At 34.6% G+C, this 20638-nt stretch overlaps 1 protein-coding gene across 6 annotated transcripts in view; it reads left to right on the top strand.

Annotated features, from left to right (window-relative positions):
• The window catches only part of TBC1D19 (TBC1 domain family member 19), a 162626-nt gene that overhangs the window by 96591 nt on the left and 45397 nt on the right, over positions 1-20638 (top strand). For all 6 annotated transcript variants that reach the window (XM_057547469.1, XM_057547470.1, XM_057547471.1 and 3 more), the window contains 2 exons: positions 6848-6922; positions 10223-10285. In XM_057547469.1, the coding sequence (XP_057403452.1) occupies positions 6848-6922; positions 10223-10285 (138 nt within the window). The remainder of the gene's footprint in view (positions 1-6847; positions 6923-10222; positions 10286-20638) is intronic.

The raw sequence follows: 20638 nt of genomic DNA, 5'->3' as shown, positions 1-20638 counted from the left end.
TAACTTTGATTTTTTTCTCTTTTTAAGAACATATGTGATAAGTTTAAAAGAATTGCTTTTATATATTTTCTTTTCTACAGCTCTCTAGATCTCTGGATCAAAATATCCATATATAGTAAACATTCATATTTAAATTTTTTTGCTTAATTTCAGTTTGCTAATTAAAAGTAGAAAATTGTCTTATACTTTGCTCTAGGTTCTTGCTTACTGATAAGATAGCCAAGATGAGTATTAACATTTAAGATTTCCTTTAGTGATTTCGCAATAAGGTTCTCCACAACCTGACCTAAAGGTCTGCAATAATGCCTGACCATCCTAGATCTTTCTGGTCAGCTCACCTAGACTTCCCAGTGCCTGTTTCTGTCCTTCACTCTCCTCAGCCACTTATTTCAGAGTCTTAGCAAAAGATCTCACCTTCTCCTAACCAGAGAAAACAGAAGTCATCAGAAGGAACCCATTCAAATTCCTTCCACCAAACATGTAAACTTACTTGCATCAGCACCTGTTCTTGCCTCTACTTTTACATCTAAACCTTGTGCAAGAAAAGTCTATGCTAGATGCTCCTACTTCCTTAACCCCATTAATCACTCAGTCTACCATAGTCTGGCATACACCCCGCTACATGACTATAACTGTCCTAGCTAAAGTTACCAAGGAACAGTGGATACATTTTAGTCTTTACATCTACTGCATTTGATACTATTATCTACTCTGCCCTTGAAATATTCTTGGTCTTTAATTTAGTTCATCCTGTTTTCTTAGTTCTTCTTTCCCTCTTTTTCTTTTTTTTTTTTTTTTTTTTTTTTTTTAAGTCTGCATTTGTGTTCGCCTGCTAGACCTCAAGTGCTTGTATTTCTCAGAATTCAATTTTGATCCTCTTTTCACCCTGCACATTTTCCCTGGACTGTCTCATCCACAGTCACCTTTTCCATAATGGCTTCAACTCTGTTTTCAACCAAACTTTGTCTTAAGCCTAAAACTTTTATTTCCAGTTTCCTGTAGAACTCTAATACATGGTCTGAAAGTGTATCAGACTCATGATATCTAAAAGAAAAGGTATAATCTTTACCTCAATATGTTTGTGGTCATCCAAGAGATGCTGAATTGTCTCTCTTCCCACCATGCTGTTCTCTCCCTGAAAAAAAAAACCTTGTCAGACTTTTATCTTCTTGGATATTCTACTTTTCTTTCATGTACAGTTTATTCCATCACCTTTTTTGAGAAGGCTTCCTAACATCTCCTTTACCTTGTCCTCTCCCAACTCCATCACTGCTACTCTTAGATACTTCCTTCATTTTTCTCCCAGCATAACCAGTGCAGGAGCAAAGACCTAAAGATGGAGAAACATATACCATACTTCTTACTTTATTTGGCTGCCTCCCTTTCTAGATTGAGTACCTGAGGACAGGGATTTTTTTCTTCTTCATCATCTGTAAAGTCAGTATCTTGTACAGTGAGTGTCTGGAAATGGCCAGCTCATCTAAATGCTTAATGAACAATTAAGTATAAACTGTTAGGACTGTTCTGTGAGTTCTTTGACTTCCTGAGAGTATATTTCCTTTTTTCTTTAGTTAAAGAGATAGTGTAAGTCTGCATAAAATATAAAATAGATACATATACTAAAATTTAAATATTCTCTAATGCTAAAAATTTGGGCTATTTTGCTTTTCAAAGATTGCTTTTTATAATCATAATTTATTATTGTTAAATATCTATTTTGCCAAAGCTTATACAAAATACTCTTGAAATATCCTATTATATTATTGGTAATTGTTATATTTTATAAATTCTTATTTTATAATGTCTTTGGTATTAGGGTAATGCTGGCCTCATAGAATGAATTAAGAAGTATTCCCTCTGCTTCTGTCCTCTGAAGGAGACTGTAGAAGACTGGCAGAATTTCTTCCTTAAATGTTTGATAGAATTCACCAATGAGCCCCTCTAGGCCTGGTACTGTCTGTTTTAGACAGCTATTAATTATTAAATCAATTACTTTAATAGATGTAGGCCTATTCCTATTGTCTGTTTCTTCTTGTGTGAGTTTCAGCAAATTCTGTCTTGTTCAAGTAATTGATCCATTTCATCTAGGTTATCAAATTTGTGGGCAGAGAAGTGTTCATAGTATTCCTTTATTATCCTTTTAATGTCCATAGGATCTGTAGTGATGTACCCTCTTTCATTTCTGATTTGGGTAATTTGTGTCCTTTCTCTTTTTTTTTTTAGTTAGCCTGGCCAAAGGCTCATTAGTTTTATTGATCTTTTCAAAGAACTAGCTTTTTGTTTCAATTATTTTTCTCTATTGATTTCCTGTTTTCAATTTCATTTATTTCTGCTCTAATTCTTATCATTTCTCTTCTTCTGCTTACTTTCAATTTAATTTGTTCTTCTTTTTCTAGTTTCCTAAGGTGGAAACTTAGATTATTGATTTTTAGATCTTTCTTGTTTTCTAATAAATGCATGCATTCAAATCTATAAATTTCCATCTAAGCACTGCTTTTACTGCATCCCACAAATTTTGATAAGTTACCTTTTCATTTAGTCCAAAATATTTTTAACTTTCTCTTGAGATTTCTTCTTTGACCCATGTGTTATTTAGAAGTATGTTGTTTAATCTCCCTGTATTTGGGGATTTTCCAGTTATCTTTTTGTTATTGATTTCTAGTTTAATTCCACTGTGGTCTGAGAGCAGACATTGTATGATTTCTATTCTTTTAAATTTGTTAAGGCTATGTTTTATGACCCAGAATGTGGTCTATCTTGGTGAATGTTCCGTGTGAGCTTGAGAAGCATGTGTATTCTGCTGTTATTGGATAAAGTAGTGTACAGGTGTCCATCATATCCAGTTGATTGATGATGTTGTTGAGTTCAACTTCGACCTTACTGATTTTCTGCCTGCTGAATCTATTTCTGATAGGGAGGTGTTGGAGTTTTATTTCAATTGGAAATGCATGGTTTATTTAATAAATGATGCTGAAAGCCATCCTTCTGAAAGAAAACTCAGACCTTTGGCTTACCATATATAAAAATAAATTCCAAGTAGGTTATAAACATTTAAATTAAAAATATCAATTTTAGAAAAAACTAGAAAAATATTTGTATAAACATGTGATGTAGGAGAGCCTTGCCTAAGGGAAGCAAGAAAATCCAAAGCCATAAAGAATTTTTAAAAATTTGTCAATGTATACCATAAACAAAAATCAAACACCACATATTAATTTGAAGAAAAAGTATTTGTAACACAAATGACAAAAGGTTAATCCTCATTATCAATAAAGAGCCTGACAAATTAATAAAATAAATGTAATCTAATAGAAAAATATGTAAGTCATTGAAGTGGAAATTCAAATGACCAGTAAGCATATGAAAGAATGTCAACTTTATTAGTATTTGGGAAAGTGCAAATTAATACAACAATAAGATAACCATTTTTCATCCATAGAAAAGTTAAAATGGTGAGGATATAGGTAAACTTTGTGCTCTCATGGGTTGCTGGTGGGAATTTGAATTGATACTTTTTTGGAAAGTAGCTAGGCAATTTGTAGTCCAACTAAAGATATATGTGTGTGTGTGTGTGTGTGTGTGTGTGTGTGTGTGTGTGTGTGTATATGGCCTTCAGCCTACAATCCTACCTTTGCCAGTTTATCCCATAGATACAAAAGCATATGTGCATGAGGATATTTATTGCAGTATTTGTAGTGACAAACAACTAGAAACAACCTGAGTAGCTATCTATAGGGGAATGGTTAAATAAATTGTGATACATCTGTAGCACAGCTTTAAAAATATTAAAGTATATGTAGTTATTAAAAAGACATAGAGAGATGACCATGATATACACTAGAAATTGAAAAATAAGTATAGAATGATTCTATTTTATGTTTAAAAAACAACTAAAACCCTTAAATATGATTATATATTTGTATAAGCATGGAGAAAAGTATGGAAGAATAAAAATTACAAATAATGTTACAAATACAATACAAATAACATTAGTTTCTTCAGTGTGGTGGGAGGGAAGAAGAAAAGATTATTAACTTTTTCTTTATCCAGCTTTATTGTTTCACTTATTTTAATGGTCATATATCAGTTTGTAATTTTAAACTCATTTTATTTTTAAAAAGAGACATAACTCTAAGCATCTTAGCTTTTCCACTGTGTTCCCTAGAAGACATTAAAGTATAATACTATGCCCTTTGCCAGTTGTCAAGGATTGGTATTTGAATTAGGTGCTGTTCCTGACTTTAAAAATGTTTTTTTGTTCTAGCCAGAGAGATGGATTTAATAAATACAATAGAAGGTAAATAAAATAGTAAAATAATTTTGCTTTAGGTAAGAAATCAAAACAACATGAATGAGAACAAAGTAAGGCTTTTTAATTAAAATTAAAATGACTAAAAATAGCCAGTAAATCCCCAGATTATCTTTATGCAAAGAGCACTTTGCCTCAAATCAGAGAACTGTGTATTAAGCATCTTTCAAGACAAAGAAATCGTGTTTCAGGAAACATAGGGTTGGACACCACCCTGCCAAGGCAGCTGCATGCAACAGACATTCATCTTTGTCCCAGACGAACCTGTCCTACAACTCTTATTTGAGGGAATGTCTTCAGAAAGAATCACGTAGACTGGGGTGTACTGATGGAGCCAAGCAGTATTTGGATATGGGTGGAGACCAGGGCTAAAATGCCCAAGAGATGGATGGAGGGATTCAGAGGAACACAGGGATCAGCTGAAGTAGTGAGATGATATTTCCAGCTCTCTTTAACACAACCACTACCCATTTAGTCTTAACCTTTTTTTTTTCAACCTTTATTATTTATTATGAACACCCCGACCAACTATTAGCCTGATGCTTAACTGGATTACGTCTTATGTCCCTCCTCCCTCTCTCCCTTCCCCTGTCTTTTCTTCTTTTTCCTTTCCTCCCCTTTTCTTCCTATCTTTCCTCTCTTCCTTCTTATTTCTTATTCTCTATTAAATTAAACATTAGCCAAATCTTATCACTGTTTAGAGTTAGATTTTCTAATATAATACCATATTCTCTTATTTTTTTAAAACTGATTTTTTTGCTATTACAATTTTTTTAAATTTTTATTTTATATTGGAGTATCATTGATTAACAGTGTGTTAGTTTCAGGTGTACAGCAAAGTGATTCAGTTATACCTATACATGTATCTATTCTTTTTCAAATTCTTTTCCCATTTAGGTTATTACAGAATATTGAGCAGAGTTCCCTGTGCTATAACTGATTTTTATTTACTTTTTTAAAAACCTGGACTCAGATATAAAGAAAAGTACACTGCTGATTCTATTGATCAATGTCATTAAAAGTCCTAAACCCTTATTATTGTCCATTAGCCAGATAAGATGAGAGTGTTTCTCATTATCTCTTGGAAGCTTACATACCTTCTCAAGCTGTGCTTAAATCACGTACAGGTTAACTGCATAGGATTCTGTATAGTTATAATCATTATATTTTGAACTAAAAAATGAATAATAAAGGATTTTTCATCTAAAAAAAAAACCCTGATTTTTTTCGTATGCTCTATGATTACTTTTACTACCAGGGCTGATTTAGTATGTTTAAACTTTTTTATTTTATAATAATTTAGATATTAGAAAGGCAGTATAGTGTAGTCATTCTGGGTCTTTATATAGGTTTTGGGGCTTTCCCGGGATCAAATCTTACTACCTTTGTGGCCTTGGACAACAAGTTACTTCTTTCTCTGGGCCTCAATTTCTCAAATGTAAATGGGAATAATAATCATTGTTGAACAGTTTTATTTTGTTGGTATGGGATTAAATAGATTCATTCATGTGTAGTGGGATTAAATAGATTAACTCATGTGTAAAACAGTTCCTGACACCTAGTAATTACTTAATAAATACTGCATTTGCTATATTTTTCTTTTTTTTTTAACGTATTTATTTATTTTGGGCTGCGTTGGGTCTTCGTGGCTGCATGCAGGCTTTCTCTAGTTGCAGTGAGCGGGGGCTGCTCTTCGTTTTGGTGCGTGGGCTTCTCACTGCAGTGGCTTCTCTTGTTGCGGAGCACAGGCTCTAGGCACTCGGGCTTCAGTAGTTGTGGGACGCGGGCTCAGTTGCTCTGCGGCATGTGGGATCTTCCCGAACCAGGGCTCGAACCCGTGTCCCCTGCATTGGCAGGCGGATTCTTAACCGCTGCACCACCAGGGAAGTCCTGCATTTGCTATTAAAGTTAAATTACAGTTAATCAATTTAGCAAACATTGATTAAATACCCACCAGGTACTAGATTTTATCCTAAGGGATGGGATTAGGTATATTTATTGACCATCTACTATTGGCCAGGCATGGAGACTGTAGTAGTGAATAAAAAAAGTCCTGGGAACTTCCCTGGTGGGGCAGTGGTTAGGAATCCGCCTGCCAATGCAGGGGATACAAGCTCGAGCCCTGGTCCGGGAAGATCCCACATGCTGCGGAGCAACTAAGCCTGTGCACCACAACTACTGAGTCTGTGCTCTAGAGCCCACGAGCCACAACTACTGAAGCCCGCACGCCTAGAGCCCATGCTACGCAACAAGAGAAGCCACCGCAATGAGAAGCCCGTGAAGCCACCGCAGTGAGAAGCCCATGCACCACAACAAAGAGTAGCCCCTGATGGCCGCAACTAGAGAAAGACGGCACACAGCAACAAAGACCCAATGCAGCCAAAAATAAACAAATTTAAAAAAAAAAAAAGTCCTTATCCTCTTAGTGTTTATAATACTATTAATGATCGTTATTTATTAAAATCATTATTTATTTGAGGCTGACTTTAAAATGTGATTGACTTTTAATGTTTTTGTTTGTTTAACTTTTAAATCTAGGATATCTTGTATTATGAGCAGCTTAAGACTAATGTGATACAACATGACCTTTTGGTGGACAGTTTAATTTATAAAGTAAGTAAATGTATACATAGTTTTTCCATTTCATTAATATCATTAAGCAATTATTGAGTCTTCAGCATGTAGGGACTGCACTATGCATGATGATACGTATTAACCTTGAAAAATAATTTTAAGTGATCATTATAGTTACAAAGTTAAGTTTGACCTTCAAAATTTGCAGTTTCTATTCAGTGTTATCTTCCTTCCCTTTGAAACTGTCCTCATAATCCTTTCCTGACCCTCCCATTTATTGATTAAGAGAATGATAAGCATTTCCTGTCCTTATAAATTCAAGTTTTCCACACAAACTACATAAAAAAGAAACTAAAAGGAAAATGAGATTATGGATTTTTTATCTTATTTGTCTCCCAGTCTTTAGGGCCTGCTTATTTATTTTATTATATTGAAGTCATATTTTATTTTTAATTTCTTTTAGTTTCTAGACATATAGTTAAGCATGTCTCAAGTTTTATGATAAGGATTCATTGAGTTTTTGTTTCCAGGCATCTGATATTGAGATGAGATGCAGATGCTGAAAATGTGGTATAGGATATGACTGATTCTGGATTAATAATTGGGTTGTTTAAAAGACTTGGATTTTAGATTTAGAACTTGTAAGATAGAGGAGAAGGGCATATTATTCCAGATCTCAGAAACAGGGGAGAGAAGAACCTCAAGATTTGTCTGGGTAGAACATAACCAAAGTTAATAATAACAATGACTACTAGCATTTAATGATTGCTTACTATGTGCCATACATGGTTCCAAACTCTTTATATAGATTGTCGTCTGATCCTGTTAGCTACCTTGGGTGGCAGATACCAGCATCTGGGCTGTAAATGATAAATGCATTTTTTCCTGGAAAAGAACTTGTATTCTGCAAAATCACGCATTAAAAATAACAGCTTATAGGAAAAATAGCACTTTTGTAACTAAAGTAACTAACAGAAACAATAAGTGGGAGATGAATTGGACAACTCAGGCAGGCTGCCCCTGCAGGAGTTATTAAAAATGTACAAAAATAATAAAGTGTAAATGCTAAAATAACACAGATGGAAGTGGTGCACAGCGCCACTGGGGCTGCTGTTCAGGTGGGCACAAGAGGAAGTACAGAATCTAAGAGATGTGCAAGGCTGGGGGTGTGCCTCTCTGGAGAGGGGACCCCCGCCCCCCCGTGCAATAATTCATTTTCCGCTCTCCTGAAATACAGTTATAAGGGCTCATGCCTGTGGAAGACTTTGTCCTTTCCTGCTGAAGGTTATAATTCTACTTCTGCTGTTCTGGCTTCCCTTTTTTAAAGAAAAATTGCATATGAACCAACACAATTTTCATGTTATACTGCCATCATTCCCTTACTCACCAGCCACATATTGATACATGTGTTGTAGCAAAACAGGAAGTACTATCATTTTACCATTTTACAGATGAGGGAACTGAGGTAAAGAAAGAGTAAAGAAATTTGTTTAAATTCATATATTAAATAGCAAAGCCAAGATTTGAATCTAGGTAATCTGACTTCACAACTGTACCTTTAACCACTGCGCTCTACAGAGAGGGAAGATGAGGAAATTTAAGAGGATGCAGTCTTCTGATGAAAAGTCTTGACTCTCACAGAAGTTTTTACATAGATTTGGATCACAGGTACTACTATTAACTTTGAGGTCAAATGATTGTGCTCAGTGGATTATTTTAGCAACAGCCTAAGGGATCTTTTGGGCTTTAAGACCTTCAATCTCCTTTCTGTTCAAATGAGAGAAGACTCACAAGAGAAGTTGTTCAAAAAATCCAAGAGTGCTAGCATGAGAGTTCTCTTTGCTACCAACATGAATTTCAGTTAGAATCAGTAAAAAAAAAAAAATCTGTCATGAGAAAGAGGTAAAGAGTTTGTGTCTGAAGAATTGAATATAAGTTCTGCTAGAATCAATCCTGACTGTCCACAACATGAGTGTTTTAAGGAAGATATCTGTCTCTGGTTGTTTCTGACTTGCGTTACTTGAGCTCTGCTGATCTTATTGGAGCAACTCCAAACATTATTAAAGTCAGCCCTTGAGGAAATGAGCATTTTAAAATTGTTTGAAGTTTCATTACAAGTCCCTTTGGCAAAGACTCATTTTTAATTTAACTGAAAGTAAAGTAGAATTATTTTAGTGATTAAAGAAATTAATGAAACAAGGCAATGCTTATATACAGAACACCGTCAAACCCTCCCTAAGCTAAAATATCTAATGGTTCTCTCTGGACTGTGTTTTTTTCCCACAAACTTGCCTTGAATCCACACCATCTACAGTTTTCCACCACTTGCTATGATGAACAGTTGATCTGTCAGTTTATATCAGGGTTTCTCAACCTTTTCTTCATTATTATCCCTAAAGAGAAAATTTTCTCTAATATAAAAAAATTAAATACCAAAGAATAAGATTTTGGTGGGTAAGGATAAGCTTTGGAGGTCCACAAACCATTGTACTATGTAAAAGTTTTTGATCCCCAGGAATGAAGTCTCACCCCTTAGAGGCAATATCATCCTCAATGAGATTGCGTGATCTCTACCTCTGCCCACGTTGTGACTTAGACTGGCTCCTTTCTTTTCTCTTAGTCTGCGTCTTTCAGTTTTCCCAAGCTTAGCACACATTCACTACCTCCAGAGTCATCCACAGCTCATTTCATCCTCCTGTAATTGCTGCTTTGATCAATAGTCTGATTGAATTTTGTAGGTTGAACAATATTATCATAGATTTCTGCAATATTTCTTTGTAACTGTTCCAATATTTCTACTATGTATGTTTTCTTGCTGGTGAGATTGAAGATAAACATTGTCTAGTTTGTTTGTTTGTTTGTTTGCTAACAAGCAATGACTTGCAAGTGAATAATCACAAAAACATGAAAGATTTTTGGTATTTTGAGGGAATGGCAAGAATGTGGGTTTGAATAGTGGAAGATGAGATTGGAACAGTAATTTGAGGCCAGATTGTTATGGTTGCTTTTGGATGTTGTGATTGCATCTCCTTTTCTAATTTTAAGACACCTAAATATTAGATTTAAAGGAGATAAAATTGAAATAAATAATAAAGAATTACTAATGGAACCAAAAAAAGTGTGAACAATTTGAAGTCAAATAATGTGTCACTTATATGAGCCAAGTAAATTTATAAGTTTACCTGTGATAATTCCAATGATAAAATCTAATTGAGAAGTTTATAATCATACATAAAAGTAAAATCATTGCAGTATTATTTCTAGATGTTGCATTTATGTCTTAGTACTATAGACATATTCATTTAGGTTCTCTTCAGTGCTCTCTACTTTTAATTATAGGATGTGAAATTGACAGCAAGCAATGATGATTATTATTTTGTATTTGAAGATTATTTATATCAGGTAAGTTGAAAAATTAAAATATGTAATGTTCTTGTTTTAAGTTCTCTAACTCAGGATACTTTAGAAGATATCTCTTTTGTTAACTGAATCTTCCTGAAATCCACTATGTTTATTTTTTATCGAATTAAATGTTCTAAGTTTGGGATAAAGTTAATTTTTGTTCTTACATGGGACTAGGTAGGAGAATAAGAGCTACATATCTGCTCCAACCAGGAGAGGTATATGCACAGATTTTTTTAATATATATATATATTTCAACTCTTTTGTAGATTCTATTCCCATATAGGTCATTTCAGAGTATGAGCAGAGTCCTCTGTGCTGTACAGTAGGTTATTATTAGTTATCTGTTTTATATATAGTAGTGTATATCTGTCAATCCCAATCTCCCAATTTATCCCTCCCCCCCATAACCATAAGTTTGTTTTCTACATCTGTGACTCTATTTCTGTTTTGTAAATAGGTTCATTTGTACCTTATTTTTTTTTTTTAGATTCCACATATAAGCAATATCATATGATATTTGTCTTTGTCTGACTGACTTCACTCAGTATGACAATCTCTAGTTCCATCCATGTTGCTGCAAATGGCATTATTTCATTTATTTTTATGGCTGAGTAATATTCCATTGTATATATGTACCACATCTTCTTTATCCTTTCCTCCATCAATGGACATTTAGGTTGCTTCCATGTCCTGGCTATTGTAAATAGTGCTGCAATGAACATTGGGGGTACGTGTATCTTTTCGAATTACGGTTTTCTCCAGATATATGCCCAAGAGTGGGATTGCTGGATCATATGGTAACCCTATTTTTAGTTTCTTAAGGAACCTCCATACTGTTCTCCATAGTGGCTGTACCAATTTACATTCCCACCACAGTGTAGGAGGGTCCCCTTTTCTCTACACCCTCTCCAGCATTTATTGTTTGTAGAGTTTTTGATTAGGCACGGATTCTTAAATTGAATGTCCAGTTCATATTTCAGTCATCCCAGGATGTTCAGAGAAAGCATTTTACATGATAGTTTTCTATTAAAGGCCTTGAATAAATAATTAAATGTTTTGAAATCAGTTTGAAGCATTGTGATTACTCTCTGATCATTTCATATGCTGATATTGTAGGTGTTTGGATTTACCTAGGTCTTTTTCATATCTACTAAAATAGAAACATCTTATCACAAATAGGAAATATGAAATTTATGTAGACTTGCTTAAATGATACACTTTTTTTTAAAGATCACACACACATAGATAGATAGATAGATTAATAATTTGATTTTGAGTGAATGTCAGCATGTGTCATGGAGAAAATAGATTCCACATGACAATTTCTGCTTCATTAAATGTAAATCAGTCCCAGCTGTCTGGATTAGCAGGTTTCTAATTGGTAATAGTGGTGGTAGTTGTGTGTCTGTTTAAGAAAAGAGTTAAATAAGATTCTCTCAAGAAGGTTTAGTTAATCATATATTCCAAGAACTAAATGCCAATGATTTTATAAAATTTATTTATAAAGCTAAAATTTGAAATAACCCTGGAAACAATTTTAAGGAAGTTTCGGTGATTTCAAATCTGCCATTAATTTTTTTTAATTTTAAAAAACAGTAAAGATTTAAAATCCCATTCTTTAACATAATTAAAAGTTGGAAAATACAAAAATCTAAAAGTTTATTTACTTATCTAGCTAATATGTAGCCTGGTACCTAATTCTTAGTACTCAGTAAAATTTTGAATGTACAGTAAAGTTAATGCTTCATTTATATATTAATGTTTGTTTCCATACTTAAGAAATATTGAGTGGAAATGATTAGTTTTGGTATTGTATCACAAGGAGGTCCACAGAACCATCCCTAGCAGAAAAATCAAAATCAGTGAAAATTATTTAAAAAACAAAAATATTTAAAGTATCTGGAAGCTGTGTTAAGGCCATACATGAAGACAGCAACAAAACAAAAACAAAAACAAAAAACATTTATTCAAGAAAAGCTACTAAATCTCAGAACAGTCTGTAGCACTTGAGTCGTGATGCACTCTCTCCCTCCCCTAACCCCCAGATCATCATGATGGAAGCTTCAATTCAGCTGAGTGTGGCCAGGAAGATGGGGTTCCCTTTCCCTATAACTTCTAGTCAAGGGCTGCAGTATCTCTATATGAGGGTCAGGTAACCAGTATTTCTCATACTCCTCAGCTCTGTGTTGCAGATGCTAAATTCCAGAAGAATGCTGCCAAGAAGTCAGGGGTTCCCTGCCTCCAACTCATAGGGCAGACCTCTGTGGAGAGCAGGTTTGAGTAACCTCCATATTTGTTTTCCGTAGTGGCTGTACCAACTTGCATTCCCGCCAACAGTGCACTAGGGTTCCCTTTTCTCTGTACCCTCCCCAATACTTGTCTTTCTTTGTCTTGTCTTTTTGATGATAGCCATTTTAACAGGCCTGAGGTAATAACATATTGTGGTTTTGATTTGCATTTCCCTGATGATTATTGATGTTGAGTACCTTTTCATGTACCTGTTGGCCATTTGTATGTCTTCTTTAAAAAACTTCTATTCAGTTCCTCTGCCCATTTTTTAATTGGGTTTTTTTGTTTTTTGCTATTGTGTTGTAAGAATTCTTAATATATTTTGGATATTAACCCCTTATCAGATATATGATTTGGAAATATTTTCTCCCATCCTGTAGGTTGCCTTTTCATTTTGTTGTTTGTTTCTTTTGCTTTATAGAAGCTTTTTAGTTTGATGTAGTCCCACTTATTTATTTTGCTTTTGTTGCTTGTGGTTTTACTGTCATATCCAGGAAATCTCTGTGAAGACCAGTGTCAAGGAGCTTTTTTTCTGTGTTTTCTTCTAGGAGTTTTATGGTACAGGTCTTACATTTAAGTCTTAAATCCATTTCACATTCATTTTTGTGAGTGGGGTAAGATACGAGTCTAATTTCATTCTTCTGCATGTGGTTATCCAGTTTTCCCAACCCTATTTATTATTGAAGATACTATCCTTTCTCCATTGAGTATTCATGGCTCCCTTGTTGACTATAGTTGACTATTTATGTGTGGTTTATTTCTGGTCTCTTGATTCTGTTCCGTTGGTTTCTGTGTCTATTTTTATGCCAGTGCTATACTATTTTGATTACTATAGCTTTGTAGTATAGCTTGAAATCAGGAAGTATGATGCTTTGTTATTCTTTCTTGAGATTGCTTTGGCTACTCAGGTTCTCTTGTGGCTCTATACAGATTTTAGGATTGTTTTTCTATTTCTGTGAAAAAAATGCCATTGGAATTTTAATAGGGATTGCATTGAATCTATAGATGGCTTTGGGTAGTATGGACATTTTAACAATGCTAATTCTTTGGATCCATGAACATTGGATATTGTTCCATTTGTTTGTGTCTTCTTCAGTTTCTTTCATCAAAGTCTTGTACTTTTCAGTGTACAGATCTTTCACCTCCTTGGTTAAATTTATTCCTTAGTATTTTATTGTTTTTGATGCTATAGTGAATGGAATTATTTCTTTCTTTTTCAGATGTTTTGCTGTTAGTGTATAGAAACACAGCTGTTTTCTGTATGTTGATTTTGTATCCTGCAACTTTACTGAATTCATTGTTTAGTTCTAGCAGATTTTTGGTGGAATCCTTAGGATTTTCTACATATAAGATCATATCATTTACAAATAAAGATAATTTTATTTCTTTCTTTCCTGTTTGGATGCCTTCTTTTCTTTTTCTTGCCTCATTGCTCAGAGTGGTCTTGTAAAAACACCAATCAATTCATGTTACTTGTGAGATTAAAACCAAAAAGACCAAAATCCTTCATGAAGCCTACATGACCCTGCATGCACTGGTCCACCTGTTCAGCCTCATTGTTCACCTCTGCCCTGACACTCTGGCACAGTGTATTCCAACCACTTTGATCTTTTACTCCTCAAGTTCACGCTACTTCTTTCTACCTCAGGGCCATGAGACCTGCAATTCCTTTGATGTAAAAGACTGTTACCCTCCCCTCTTCCTCTAATAAATTCCTATTTTTCCTTCAGCTCTCAGCTAAAATATCACTTACTCACAAATACCTTCCCTGACCCACTCCCTGCTTCCCAACACAAACACACACACAAAGTCATGGCCATCTAAAGTATGCTTTTAAAGTCCTATGTAGTAGTTTTCATACTTTTTATTTATAGTACTTTTTATAGCTTATTTGATTATTTTATAATTTCCCCCATAAATGTTTAGTATTATGACACTAAACATGAATACATAAATTATAATATCAACCAAAGGCCAATAATCATATGATTTATAGTGTGTTGACTATTCCACTTCAGTGTGTGGGTAGAAAAAGTGTAAATTTGACAATTTCATCCCCTTTGGTGACTGGAAAGAAGAGGATTATCAATTTTAAGTTACAACTACAAAGGCTTTTTGGTGGTAGTAAAAGGGATTTGCCAGGCAACAAATCTGCCTCATTTGATGAACAGGGTCAGTAAGGATATCATTTTAAATGAGAGTAGTAACAATTTCTCCAAATAGTGCCAGAATTGGCCCTTGAGGATATATTCATCTCTGTGTACCCCATAAACTTGGGAAACATAACTTATAAGTGAGTCTGACAAACAGAACCATTTATAAACAATGGATGCATTCTCTGAGAGAAAGCAGATTGATCATCAGTAAATATTTATTGATTCTTATATGTAAATGATACCACCTTTGATGGGCTTACATTCTAGCTAAGGAGGCAAAAATGTTTTGAAATTGTTTTAAAGTGTTTATGTAAAGCATTGGATATTAAATTAATTAACATCACAGATAGTAAGTACTATAGGAGTGTGCTTTAACCTTTATTTTCCATTTTTATCATATTTTAGTCCAAATTGTATTATTTTTAGATTTCACATAATTTTTTCAGTCGTACATCTCCTGGCCTCTGCTACTCTTAGTACTTTGTAAAGCTTTAATGTGGATCTTTATCCTTATAACATAAATAAAAGGATAATTATAACACCTAAGTTCTGTCTTTGGGAATTATGCAGAATTAAATTTTCCTCATGTGGATACTTTCCATGATCATACCTTTTAATAATTAATTTTACAATTAGTCTGACTTATCAGAGAGAAGTTCATTTTAAGTAATAAAAATTATAATTGTATGTATTGAAAACAATATCATCAGAAATTGAGTTCTGAGTTTTCAATGGGAAAAAAATTTTATCCCTATACGTGTGTTGTGCGTGCACACTTGTATGTGTATGTATGTATGAGATAAGAAAGAAGAAAGGCTTTTCTTGTCACTAATTATAGGCTTTCCTTTGGCAGAGCTGCCTAGCAACACAACTGCTCTGTGGGAAAATTGTTGATTGTAATGGAGTGAACTTAATGTTTCTGGCATGCTCTGTGTCATAACCAATTTATTGGGTTTTGTGACTAGGCTACAAAATTAGACAGCACGTGGCATTGCTGTGTCCATATATAGATGAGAAAACCTCCAGTAATCCCTCCTGAAGGAAAATCTGGGCCTATGCTACAAGGATACACAGGCACTCTTCTGAGTGACTCATGTTAGTTACCTAAATTTTATAAGCAACAACACTGAGCATTACAGAAATAATGTTTTGAGTAATAAGTCAACTTTTTTGTATTCCAAAGTTTAGTTTTTATTTTGCAGGAAATTCTTAAAAATACTTCGTGTGCTGAAAGTTTTAAATTATGTCAGAGTTTTAAAATGTGTTCAAACAGAAGACAACCCTTATTCCATGGAAGTATATTGGGTAGTTTGACAATATCATTTTCAGGTTCTAGTACTTAATAGCATCATGACAACCTATAAAAGTTAACTTATTGTCCAAAGTATATAAAATATTTATAGGGGAGAATTTTTATATAGTAAAGAGAAGACATGGGAATTAATCTTTCTGTTGGGTGACAAATTCTCTACCATACGCTTGGCTTATCTAGCATATGCTTAGTAGGAATACTGACATATTAGAATATGCCATAGTTATACATATTTTAATGCCATTGAATGGTGTTCAAGAAAGGCCCAGGTGCAATCAGATATCCTTTATTCATGTCAAATTATTGAGTGTCTGTTCTGATACAGGCACTGTGTAAGGTGCTGCATAAGATGTTTATTAAGCTCACATTTCAGTGAAAAATGAGGTAAAGGCAAATACATAGTTATAATTTGATAAATGTTCTGATAGACGTTTATGCAATGTTGCATGCAAATACAATTAAAGGAGAAATAAATTCTGGGAGTAGTTCAGCTTAACGGTGGCTTCAGAATAGAAATGTTATCTGAAGTGTCTGGTTCTTTTTCCTTTAATTTAAAAATTTAAAATTTTTTTTATCGAAGTATGGTTGATATACAATAGTATATTATTTTCAGGTGTACAACATAGTGATTTGACATTTATATACATTACAAATTTATCACCGTGATAAGTCTAGTAACCATCTGTCACCATACAGAGTTATTCCAGTTATTATTGACTGTATTCCCTGTGCTGTACATTATATCCTCATGACTTCTTTGTTTTATAACTGGAAGTTTGTACTTCTTAATCCTCTTCATCTATTTTGCTCAACCGCCCCACCCACCTCCCCTCTGGCTACCATCAATTTGTTCTCTGTATCTACGAATCTATTTCTGTTTTATTTTGTTTGTCTGTTTGTGGTTATTTTTTTTTACGATTCAACATATAAATGAAATCATGGTATTTGTCTTTCTCTGAGGAAATGTCTGGTTCTTAAAGGCAAGGAATTAGGAGACCGAGAAAAACAAAAATAAACATGAGCCATGTGCATATGGTGATTAGTGAGGAGAGATTAGCTTTTCATGGCAGTGAACAACTCTGGCGGTTCAGGCTAACCTTAATGAGCACTTGATATAGAGCAAGGTCTGTGTGAACAGAGAGAGAGAACAAATGTGAAAGACATGTCAATACCATGACCTATCATTATAGTCACTTCCTCCTGAATACATGTTCAACTCCCTCACCCTTCTCCCAATTTCTAGTAGTAATTACCTGACAAAACCTTAATCCTGGTTAAGTACAACTCTCCACCAATTCTGTGGCTGCAGTGTGCATTTGAAAGTGGCTGGAGAAAATCATGCAACCATGATAACTGGTTTGATTTAAATTCATGACCTTTAACCTCAAGAGAGTCCTTACTTCTGCTCGGCATTTCTACTTCATTTCCCTACTCCAGTCATTCATCCATTCTCCTAGAGGACTTCTCATACCTCCTCTCTCTTCAGATCTCCACTTCTTCTCTCTCAGGTAATGACTTTGAGTCCTGTTTCTGAAAAAAATAGAAGTTCTGAGAACCGCCCTCCACCACACGTATTCCACCTACCTGCTTCTGCACCCATATATTCAGCTTTCCCTTCCTCTCATTATGGATAAACTGCCCGGGCTTTTATTTATAACAAAACCAATCCCTGTATTTGGACACTGAAACTCATCTTCCCTCGGTACTCAAAGGCAGTGCAATTGTTAGTTTTTCCATTGTCAATTTTACCATTTCTATTGGATCACTCCTCTTAGTATACAGATGCGTGGTTATTTCTCTCAATCTGAAAAACAAAGCAAAATAAAGTGAAACAAAAATCTTCCTTATCCCTTCCAGCTACTGCCCCATTCCCCTGTTCCCTTATTTGGCAAAACTTCTTTTAAAAAAATCTGCAGGTATTGTTTTTAAGTCCTATCCTGCTATTCTCTCTTGAACCTTCCTTAATCAGTCTTTTTTTGCCCAGCTGTCCTACTGAAGATCACGAGTGATTTCATATTGCTGAATCCAATGGTCAGTTTTCACCTTACTTTATCTGTTTGGTCACTCAATCATGCCTTCTCTTTGATTCTGTTTCTTCAGTTGGCTTCTAGGATATCATGCTTTCTGGTTCCCTTCTATCTTACTGTCTGGCATTCTCATTCACGTTAGCTGATTTCTCTTCATCTCCCTGTCATACCCTGGAGTACGCCAAGGATAAGTCCTTGGACCTCTTTTTTCCCCCCATCTTTGCCATTGGTGATCTCATATATTCTCCTAAGTTTAAGTACCATCTGTACACTGACAACTTCCAAATTTATATTTATCTTTAATTTATATTTGTCTTTTTGGGCTTTCTGGACCTCTCCCTTCAACCTTAGGCTTATTTATCTGGTCCCATTGACCTGTTCCAAAATCTTATTATCCCAGGCTTATTTCCTGACCACTTTTAGGTTCCTAATTAAAATACACATCAAACTTCTCCCAATATATATATACATGTGAGTATGCGTTATCCCTCTTGTCTGCATTATTTTTCTCTGTAGCACTTACCACCATATAACATACAATATATTTTGCTTCTTTCCCTCTGTCTTCCTTCACAAAAACATAAACACTATGAGGACAGGGATTTGTTGTTGTTGTTGTTGTTTCATTCATGGCTGTATTCTCAGTCTTTAGAACAGTGCCTGCCACATAGTAGGAGTAAATACTTGTAGGTAGGTAACTAGGTAGGAAGGAAGGAAGAGAGGGAGGGAGGGAAGCAAGGAGGGAGGGAGGGAGGGAGGAGGAAGGAGAAAGGAGAAGGGAGGGAGGGAGCGAGGGGAGGAGGGAGGGAGGGAGAGAAAGAGGAAGAAGGAAGAAACTATCGGAGGTAGAATCAGGAGGATTTTGGTAATTGGCTAAATATGCAGGTTGAGAGAAGGAAGAATCAAGAATGACTTGAGTTTTCAGGCTTTGGATAGTTATAAGCATGGTGATAACAAGAGTTAAGATTAGAAAAACAGGAAGGATGTGTAAGGTTGGAAGTCAGGGGGATGGAGCAGAGAAAGATTTTTAAAGTATATTTTTCTCCATAAGAAGGTAACAAGAAGATGAGAGCCCATGCCCAAGCAAGAAGCTAGACCAGAAAAAGTCTTTGTTTTTTATTTTTCTCCCTGTATTCTCTAATGATTGTAAGTGAGATTATCAGCACTATCTGTGTCATTTATTTACGGAGTGCTTATTAGGTGCCAAGGTCTGCTCTAGACACTTTACGTACTTTACAGCTAATTCTTACAACACCCTGTAAGGTAGCTTTATTTCTATTTTACAGATGAAGAAGCAGAGGCTCAGAGCCCAAACTCATACAGCTACCAGGACCCAGGCTAGGTCCATTCAGTTTCAAAGCCCTGTAAGCCACATTGCTCTTTGATTTATGAAAATTTAAGTCAGGGCAGAGTGCTTCAAAAAGTGATTCTTGAAATTTTATCGTTCAAAAATTCTCCAGATTAGTTTGGATAGAAATGCAAGAGCACCACAAATTTAAAAATTGTGTAATAGTTGTAAGTTAAAGTGATTGCCCAATTGATACACATTGTTTCTTAATTGCTTTTTATTACATAAATAACTTATTTCTCAAAAACATTCATTATAAACATATTTTCAAAAGACTAAAGAAAGCTATAGGCCCATGTAAATCTTTTACAGCTGTACGTAGAAACGTTAGGTGTAATTCTGCTATATAAACTGTAGTTCAGACTTACACATCCAACTTGTGCTTCCACTTACAGCTTTTCAAAATAAAATAAATCATTACTATATATACCCTCATCCTCATAAAGTTCAATTTTTACTTAATCAGTGAGTAATCAAAGTTAAATTTTCTAGTTAATTTGATTGAGACTGTCATCTTCATATAGTCACATTTCTAGCAAATTTACAGTTGAACTATCACTTCATTACAGATACAAAATTGGAATCTCAGAAGTTAAAACAACAACTCAGGTTAGAACAGGAGTTGGTAGCTCGTTGCTTGCATGCTAGGGTTGCACATCAGTACATAATGTTTAACATCCCACCTCTGGCTTATCACACTATAGTCACCAAGGTTCTCTCAAGAACAGTCTCAGATATCTTGTCTGCTCTAAGGCAATAAGGACTTGAGAGGTATATATTTAAGCACAGAGCTTCTCCTAACATTACTATGTTCCCACCAGTTTCTAAGGGAAAGTTGATACAAACATTTTTTTAGGAATTGTTTTCCCTCTAGGCAATGGTAGAAGGATATTTGTAAGTATACTTTTCTTTTGCATTATTTTACTTTAATTGTATTAGCTTATTAGTAGCTGTATTAGTTTGTTATTATTATATTAATTGTATAACTTTTTTAGTTATATTAATTATATTAGCTTATTATTGCTGCTATAACAAATTAACATAAATTTAGTGGCTTAAAACGAAACAAGTGTATTCTCCTACAGTTCTGTCTGAAGATCGGGAAGTCTTTTGAAATGGGCATTAGTGGGCTAAAATCAAGCTCTTGTCAGGGCTGTCTGCGTTCCTTCTGGAGGCTCTGGAGAAGAGTACATTCCCTTGCCTTTTCCATCTTGTTGG

The sequence above is a fragment of the Balaenoptera acutorostrata genome, chromosome 5 (assembly GCF_949987535.1).
Source record: "Balaenoptera acutorostrata chromosome 5, mBalAcu1.1, whole genome shotgun sequence".
In the NCBI taxonomy this organism is placed as follows: domain Eukaryota; kingdom Metazoa; phylum Chordata; class Mammalia; order Artiodactyla; family Balaenopteridae; genus Balaenoptera; species Balaenoptera acutorostrata.
This window is presented reverse-complemented; position numbering and strand designations above follow the sequence as displayed.